Source organism: Branchiostoma belcheri, unplaced genomic scaffold (assembly GCF_001625305.1).
Source record: "Branchiostoma belcheri isolate BF01 breed outbred unplaced genomic scaffold, Haploidv18h27 scaffold7, whole genome shotgun sequence".
Taxonomy (NCBI): domain Eukaryota; kingdom Metazoa; phylum Chordata; class Leptocardii; order Amphioxiformes; family Branchiostomatidae; genus Branchiostoma; species Branchiostoma belcheri.
The window spans coordinates 4,513,303-4,522,171 of record NW_017804353.1 but is presented as its reverse complement, the minus strand read 5'-3'; the positions used below and the strand labels follow the sequence as shown (position 1 = coordinate 4,522,171).

General features: G+C 41.4%; 1 protein-coding gene across 4 annotated transcripts in view; it reads right to left on the bottom strand.

Moving 5' to 3' along the window:
- Window positions 1-8,869, bottom strand: part of LOC109484488 (collagen alpha-1(XI) chain-like) — a 74,359-nt gene that overhangs the window by 2,742 nt on the left and 62,748 nt on the right. For 2 of the 4 annotated variants that reach the window (XM_019787767.1, XM_019787765.1), the window contains exons 40-56: window positions 8,577-8,738; window positions 8,269-8,322; window positions 7,908-8,015; window positions 7,522-7,629; window positions 7,155-7,208; window positions 6,594-6,809; window positions 6,170-6,223; window positions 5,734-5,841; window positions 5,527-5,634; window positions 4,392-4,445; window positions 2,837-2,872; window positions 2,133-2,186; window positions 1,808-1,831; window positions 1,390-1,633; window positions 950-1,062; window positions 645-713; window positions 252-470 (exon numbers count right to left, since the gene is read on the bottom strand). In XM_019787767.1, the coding sequence (XP_019643326.1) occupies window positions 252-470; window positions 645-713; window positions 950-1,062; window positions 1,390-1,633; window positions 1,808-1,831; window positions 2,133-2,186; window positions 2,837-2,872; window positions 4,392-4,445; window positions 5,527-5,634; window positions 5,734-5,841; window positions 6,170-6,223; window positions 6,594-6,809; window positions 7,155-7,208; window positions 7,522-7,629; window positions 7,908-8,015; window positions 8,269-8,322; window positions 8,577-8,738 (1,785 nt within the window). Of the gene's footprint in view, window positions 1-251; window positions 471-644; window positions 714-949; window positions 1,063-1,389; window positions 1,634-1,807; window positions 1,832-2,132; window positions 2,187-2,747; window positions 2,784-2,836; window positions 2,873-4,391; window positions 4,446-5,526; window positions 5,635-5,733; window positions 5,842-6,169; window positions 6,224-6,593; window positions 6,810-7,154; window positions 7,209-7,521; window positions 7,630-7,907; window positions 8,016-8,268; window positions 8,323-8,576; window positions 8,739-8,869 lie in introns of all 4 variants that reach the window. The other 2 variants (XM_019787766.1, XM_019787768.1) reach the window with 2 other exon arrangements.

Below are 8,869 nucleotides of genomic sequence, written 5' to 3'. Positions count from 1 at the left end.
AGATTATCATGGCTTGATACTCCTTAAAACAGTGAACCAAATTGACTTCATCTTAGCATGGAAGGTCATCATGTGATGGTACACTCCATAATACTTATCAGGCAACTACGACTCATTACTCATGTCACATGTCCCTAAGGTCACCTGCTCTCAGAGTAATCGAATCACTTCACTATTGAAGAAGGTCGATGGATGTGCAACAGAAAATTCGAGGTGAGCAACAGTCTATTGTGTTGAACCAAAGTACTTACTTTGCAGCCATCATAAATAACTTCTGGCCTGGTTTTGCTGTCCCACGTGTATTCATTATCATTGTTGCCCTGCAGCGTGATGGCCTTGCTGTAGCGGCCAGTCTTGGAGTCGTACCACGCGACGGAGTTGGAACAGAAGTAGGTGAAGTTTTGTGTTGCCTTGGCGTGCAGAAGCCTCAAGAAGGTCAACTGTACAACACCCACCCTTGTGTAGGAGATCTAGAAGACATGGAAATATATAAAAATTTAATCAAAGGTTGATATTAAGACTTCTACAATGTATCTGCAGTTCGTAATGCCAGATGTTGTTATGCAATGGCAGCTTTGATTACTACTATCTTTATGTATGTATGTATGTATGTATGGCCTTAACATATGACATGAATTACTCACGGGGAACCCTCTTATGTAGTCGCTGAACCAATCCTTTGGATTTTCCTCTCTCCACGATGCCATTCGATGCTGTGTACAATAGAAGAAAGACGATTATTTATTACATATAACACATATTGTACTGTATATATAATAGCATATATATTCAAAGGAGTGGGACATATACATGTGTATACAAAATCTAGCCTAGAGTAGATGTACATTTGTATATATGGTTTATCTGACAGGTACTTCAATGTTTGCACTGCCCAACATGTATTCCTGCACGAAAATCAAAAGACAAGAAAGAGAAGAGCAAGGCGAACCGATTTGCGCATCTCGTCCGGCTCGACGCAGGTCTCTCCTCCGGCAGTGAGGTTACAGAACACCTGGATGGCGTCCTTAGAGCAGCCCTGGTTAGGATCAATCCAGTACATGCCTGGGGAGAAACGTATGTAAACACATGCATGAATGAACAATCCCACTACATGCAGGCACAGACTGTCCTAGCAATATGGTGGCTGGTTCTTTGGGTCCGAAGATCTGGGAAGGTGGCCCCCCTCTGCATGCCCTTGTGACTGTGCAACGCAATCCTTGATACTGGTATATACCACTATATACATGTGCCAAAAAACAACTATACTGCAACATACCACTGAGCAAAATCATTTCAAGATGAAACTGTACAACTCAACAAATCATGTTCACAGCATGATGACAATACATGAAAGTTTCCAATGAAAACTGGCAACTTCTCTAAACTGACCGTCTGGGAAGGTCTTGTGACACATGTACAAGTCTTTGCATGTTCTGGCTGGGTTGTCCCGTGTGCCTAGTGGTGCCTTCATCTGCTCGATCTCGATCTTGAGGGAGTTGAGCGAACCGAAGATCTCCTCCATTCCGGCCTCATAGTCCAGGAAGCTGATGCCGTCTCCCTCCACGGCCTGGTAGCCTTCAAAGTCATCCGACACGTCTCTCTTGGTCTTCTTCTGGATGTTCAGAGGTAGTGGCTGCAGAGAGGAGTGGGAATATATTGTTTATTTCAGGTTGAACACAAGCAGTCCCTAATTACAAAAAATGTACATCATGCCAAATTCTTTAGCTTACTATCCAAGAATTCTTCTACTACATTTGTACATGTAATTGCAATAAAATGTCAGCAAAATACAAAATTTTCTACTCACTGTTCTCTCTCCTCCTGGTGGGCCCTGAAACAGAGGAGCAGCAAACAAACATGTTAGAATCAAGGGTTGATAAGACGAAAATAGACTGTCCTTGGTGCTGAACCATTGGTCCACAACTTGGACAAACCAAGACTATTTTTAACAATGCTCTGTACTGGCATCAGGACATGATGTAATTGTCTGACTGGTAAAGATTTAAAATCTGATTGCTTTCTGACTCTTAACATCATATTATACACCTTTAATATGATTATTACATACAATGTACAAGTAATGCCATCCATAGCCAGGTAAGGTTTACTATTAACTTGAAATAATAACTTACAGGAGGTCCAGGTGGTCCTGGTGCTCCAACTTCTCCCTTAGGTCCTGCTGGTCCCTACATGAGGTAAATGTTGTCGTTAACACTCATAAAATGCACAACAAAAGTTATGTGTGAAGAAAAAGTGCTAAGGAAACAGTGTGTGAAGAAGTCATTAGTTTTTATCAATAAAACTCTCTATTTGTATCAATCATATTTCAATGTCTCTATTTATATAAATTAATATTTATGTACATTATTTAGTGGTTTGGCTGTAAACAGTTGTATCATTAACCAGTCCTATCAAAAGTGATGCTTTAATATTTTCTTACTGTCAATGCATTTTCTTACAGCACAGAAGTCAGTTTTGTCCCATAGACTATCCTTATTTGTGCCATGCAATTAAAGATTGTTCAATGTAGTCATCCTCTTGCAGTTTGACATCATAAATTGATGCAAAAACGTCGATGAAAAAGAGAGAGAGGTTCATTATACAGAAAGTCATCAGTACATGAATGGTGTATAAAGACAACTGGTCATGTGGCAATGCCTGGTCACAGTCAGAAGTGGTTTGGTTTGTTGTGCTCCAGTTTTTATCAAATTGTAAAAGGTTTGGCAGGAACAGAAAGTACCACATACCAGCGATCCCTTCTCGCCCTTTGGTCCACCAGGTCCCTACATACAACAAAGAATCAACAACTCATCCATGCGTGTGTGTACAAACATACCATATATCCCTTTGATCCCTTGACTCCGCGACCTCCCTGATGGTTAATAACAAACATGTTAAGACACTGAAAAGCAGGCTACCATCCCTTGTGTTTACAGCTTGGCTGATTCTGTGTGGCTGTTGCACAAACATTGTATTTACGAATTTCTAATATCATTTCTTGCCAAAAAAAATGTTTGTTTGTTTATTTTTAAAATGAAAATCGAGGAAGAGGGGAAAAATACAAGGTTTGATGTGCAACGGGTCATGGGCAGAATATACATTGTGTACATATTAAACTTTTCCAACAAGCATGAGATGGTAGCTCCCTGAAGAGTGCCCTGCCAATAGGCACATTTTCGCATCATACTTTTCTTGGGTGCTTGTTTCCAAGAAGCAATATCATTTTTGATGTGTGGCCTCAGTTAGATGACAAATTAAACGGATTTCTTATTTGTACAATGTAAGTTACATTTTGTACAATTTAGATTTTTTAGTTGATATGGGGGCTTTAGTAAGCACAAGGGGTGGACCATAGACAGTTTGTCAAAGAGAATTGTCAACAAGGATAGGTACATGTAAGTATAATTATAGAGAGATCAACTGAGTAGTACAGTTTTAGAATGTTGAACAGGTATTCAAGCATTTGTTACAACAAAATATTCCTACATTATAGATGGGTTAGGGAAGGTTCTAGACAGTACTACTATCTCCTATTTAGCTCAAAGAGGTGTAAGTCTAATGTTAGATGTTAACATCAAAAACAGTCATCATTAAACACTATAGACAGAAAAACATTTCAACAGATGCAGTCAAAGTCAGATTCCAAGGTCAGTCTGGTAGAACACACAGAGGTAAATGTACAGTATAACTACAGTTATTGTCCTGTTGTTGTCTAATTTTAGAGAAAGAAATCACACAGATCATGTCAGAATAGGAAATGTATAAACATGAAGGGGAATACATGTAGTAACTACAGGTGAGATGCACATATACTAAATCCTAAGAACTACAACAGACGTCAGGCCACACTCCATCTTAATATACTCACATGTTAACCACACTAAGAGATATGACACTATTGAATTCTACATACATGACTATATTGCACTATAGTTACATCTAACTGACGTTATCCTACAAAGCTACCTGGGAAACCTTTATTACGTTTCTGAATTTACACAAAACAACTATGCAGCACTCCTCATCTTTTTTATCCATGCCTGCAAAATTCAACAATTTATTGTCACCAACATTATTTCCATTGTTTTCATGCATGTACTGTTGATGCTTTGATGGCCAAGCCAAAATAAGACCGGAAGCATAAGACATGCCTGTCCCAAAACTAACAAGAATGTGCCTATGTCTCCGTCTGGACAATTTTAATGAGATCCCGATGATTTAAATATTGCTCCCTTTCAGCTTCTAAAGAACTTTTTAATCATACATAATCTTGACTAAGATCTCAAATCTGAAGTCTCAAGATTTCCTTTCCATGAGCAGCTTCTTGGATTTCCATCCCAAACTACAAACCGTCCCCAGCAGACTGATTGAGATTGTTTTCCGTTACTTACAGGCAGGCCGGTCGTTCCCTGTTCTCCTGGCCCTCCACGAGGGCCGTCGTTTCCCTGTATGGAACGGGAGGAAATAAAGACCAGAAGCATTAAACACGGGCGGGCATACTCACGGGTTGACCTGGGAGTCCAAAGTCTCCAGGAGAGCCGACGGGACCAGTCCTTCCCTAAAGTGTGGAGAAGTAAAGGTTGAGGAGGACAGGAACAAAGGTACAGACGAAGGTTTAGTAGCCTGGTTACCAAACCTGTTTTAGCTCCCGAATCTTTATCCTCTCACCAAGTAGTGGAGAGGATAAAGTTTCAGGAGCTAAAATAGGTTTGGAGTCTAGACACAAGGCTAAAGGTTTAGTGTCTGAGTAGTTTTTACGTTTCTATGACCAATAGGTAGTCAGACTTAAAAGCTTCAGTAGCAAAGCAATTTACAGAAGCAGCAATGAACACTTTTGTGGGAATGGTGGTGTTTTTACAAATAGGGTCATTTTGTAGAGTTTTCAGTAGAGATTACAAATGATCACACATGTATCTTGTCAATTATTTAAAGCAAATGAAGGCCTACAGGTAATAGACCATGTAGTTGGACATTAAAGAGGGAAACTTCCAAAATTTGATAGCTAGCATTACTCAGATTTAGGGACAAGAATTTTCAGTCCAATATACTCAAAGAAGTCCATGAGAGAAATGAAGAGGAAATAAAAGTTGAGGGAACCATGTTTGAAGGATGTGATGTGCCATTTGTGTAAAATGTGGAACTCAAGCATGACGTTAGGCAGGTAATCAGCTGAACAAAGCTGCATCAGTTTCTGCTGGCCTCAGCTGGTAAAATCAAACATAAGGCATGTGATCATAATGCACTGTGTGTTACGTCACAATTAACATAAGCCATAACATTAACTCAAACAAGCTTCATAAATTACTGTCTTTACTGTGACAAAGTTGCCAACCATTGCCAGAAAGCTGCTGGCCACACAATCTCAACAATACACATTAATGTACGTACATTGAAAGCAGACAAGTTTCACTAGACATTAATGCAATTGAAAGGCTCCAAGTCATTGGTTGTACGTGCACAAAAGCAGTATGCCACAACACAACAAAAGTCCACAATGAGACACTCTGGGAACATTTTTTTACTCACGGAATCTCCCTTAGGTCCAATGGGTCCGTCCAGACCAGGCAGGCCTCTCTCTCCCTTCTCTCCTGGGGGTCCGATCGGACCGGTCAGACCGATCAGTCCAGGGTGGCCCTGTGAACATCAAGGTCTGAGTCAATAACATGTTCTACAGAACTGTACCCAATAACAGCTCTAATAAGACGTATTCCAACAGTCTCACAGAAGTCTGACCTTCTCTCCCTTAGGTCCAGGGTCTCCCTTCAGTCCAGAGATACCTCGTGATCCGGGGATGCCGGGAGGGCCAGGGTCGCCAGACGGTCCAGGGGGTCCTTGTTGGCCCTGGAACAGGACAAAAGAGAGGTTTCCATAACTGGGACACACTTTACACATCCACATGGCCACACAACACAATGCATCCAACAGATTACCAAGCTGACCTGAGTGGAGTATGTACATGTACATTATAGGTATAGTTGTGAATCATAGCATTGCATTTAAATTCAGGGGTAGCTTTATATACTACATGTATTTAGATATACTGCTATGCTAGTTGAATATACTTGTTGCATGTTGTGTCCTGTTGTTACGTACTAAATGTTTTTCCCAACATTTTAGGTTAAGCACTACCCCATAGTTTTAAAAAGTTTGAAGGATTATATTTACTTACAGGAGGTCCAGGGATGCCGCGGAGGCCTTCCGGTCCAGACTTACCAGGAGGACCCTGGGAGAAGAAGACAGAAATGTTAAACAAACAGGAGAAATCAATGTGGGGCTCGCGTGTAAACCAGTCCCAGAGTCAGACAAGAAACTGAGTGCAATGCTGGTACTATCAAGGTAATGAGGTCTTCATACATTTACATGTATAGGTAAAATCCTCACAGAAACAATTTGGTCACAGAAGCAAGAATAAACATTTTTCTTGTCCACATCAGGGAAATGTCTAGCATTTACATAATTCCTTACTAAGACACTGAAACATACATGTATTCTCTTTGTTGTCCATTCAATATTGAGCACACTACTACAGGTAGTACATATATCAATGGGAATATGCTTTAAAAAAAGCGTAGATGACCATCAGAATGACCTACCGGAGGCCCGACTGGTCCAGCCTGTCCTGGGGGTCCTGTCTCACCGCTGTCACCCTTGTCTCCAGATATCCCAGCAGGCCCCTCCAGACCAGGCAGACCGGGGACACCCTGCTTCCCGGGGGGACCGGGCGGACCCTGTTCTCCAGACGGACCAGGACGGCCCTGCTGTCCACGCTCTCCCCGCTCACCCTTCACTCCAGACTCTCCGTCTTGACCCTGAAAGGGACACAGGAATTTCTCAAAGCCCAATTCTTTATGATGACAGGAAATGATAGTATCAAGGTAAACATCAATTAGTATCAAGGCAACCTTTAACATTTCACACCTTAAGATTGTTGCACTGACAGTGTCAGTAACAATATGTGCTCTTTGAACCATATTCTGCTCCCTTTATATTCTTTGCATCCTTTACAGTGCTTGGCCTGCTTCATACAACATAGCAAATGATACTGCATCACTCAAGTATATGTAACTTAAAACATTAAGGCCAGTGAGATGTACATGTACATGTTGTAGCTTCTCTGTGTAGAAGAATGAATTAATAGTCCAGTCTGTACTTACAGGGGGTCCGGGGATTCCAACAGGACCAGGGTCACCAGGTGCACCAATAGGACCCTAGGGAACAAAGAAACATAATGTTACAATAATGTTGTGACTGTGAGGGAAAAAATCATAACATAATTTGAAAATCGATCACTAAAGCTATCTTACATAATGCTACGAGCCATCTCTGCCCAAGGCTATTACTAGGCCACTGTGCTATGGCACGATGCTAGCCAAAAATATTAAGAGCTTCTCAAAAACTGAGCAAGGACACCTGAGCATGAGCTATTTTTCAACCAGAATCTTATAGAATGTATATGAAGATTTAGAAAAAATCCATTTGAAAACAAAAAATATTTGATAGACAAGCAGAAGTTTTGCTTACAGGATCTCCCTTGGGGCCGTCCTCTCCTCTGGGTCCAGGTTTGCCGGGAGGACCAGGCATGCCAGACGAACCATCCTCACCCTTAGGGCCAGGGTCTCCCTTGGCTCCCTGTACAGGAAAACACGAAAGCTCAGAAAAGATCTCTCCAGGAAGGTATGAACTTATCCTATAGTAGTAGTAGTAGTACTGTATAGGCATCCTTCCATCTTGAAGGATGTTGGTAGCACTGTGCAGCATCTATCCCATAGACCCGCATCATATTCAGATCATGTACATGTACATTGTACATGTTGTAAAATTGGTTAGTACTGTCTTTGCAGACTCAAACAATCATCTTTTTTGTACTTTCTTTATCAGAATATGGTTGTAAAGTAGTCTTAACTCACAGGACCACCAGCATCACCAGGCAGACCAGGCTGGCCGGGGTCACCAGGTTCTCCCTTCTCTCCAGGTCGGCCGGGTTGTCCACGCTTTCCAGGCGGGCCTTGGGGACCCTGGGAAGTCAGGAGAAGACAGGAAAAATTTAGAATCTCATTGTCACAATCACTATTTCTTAATAGTCTACTCATATTAGTAACTGTCGTACATATACAAAATGACAGAGAAAATTTACAGGAAGTTTGACTGTTTTTTAAGTTGGATTACTTCTATTTCTGACAAGAATCATGTACCTATAGGAATGGCTTGAAACACATAGGTGTTCTGTGTTGATAATGATTAAATGAAGACAAGCATTTGCACACTTACATCAGCACCAGATGGGCCTGGGTTTCCTCTTGGACCTTCTGGACCAGGCGGGCCCTGTTGGGAGTTTAAAGAACAAGATTGTCAGATGTTTAAGAATGAGAAAGACACATTGTGTAAGACCTCTATCAGAATATTCATGCTCTGAAACAATACAAGTCTCCTTACATAAATGAAAGCATGACACTTAACAACATTGTATACATCTACTAATTGATAACTGTAAAATTTGAAAAGATACCATTTTTCCCTATGTACAGTATGAAGACTACAGATGTGAACATCAAATGACAGAAGAGGATGAGACCCACCAGAGGACCGGGATCTCCTTGGTCGCCCTTGATACCCGGGGGACCAGGCATGCCCTGCAGACCGATGGGACCGGGTGGTCCGGGGAAACCACGAGGACCGTCGTCACCCTTCTGTCCAAAGTTACCTTGGATGCCTCTGGGTCCGGGCTCTCCATCGTTACCCTGGTGAGATGAACACAATCACAATTACAGCATATGTTACAGTATGGAGTATGTGAACAGCTCTCCTTATACTAGTCGTACAATGATATTTAGACTTCTATGTACATTGTTGTAAGCAATTGTTGTAGCTG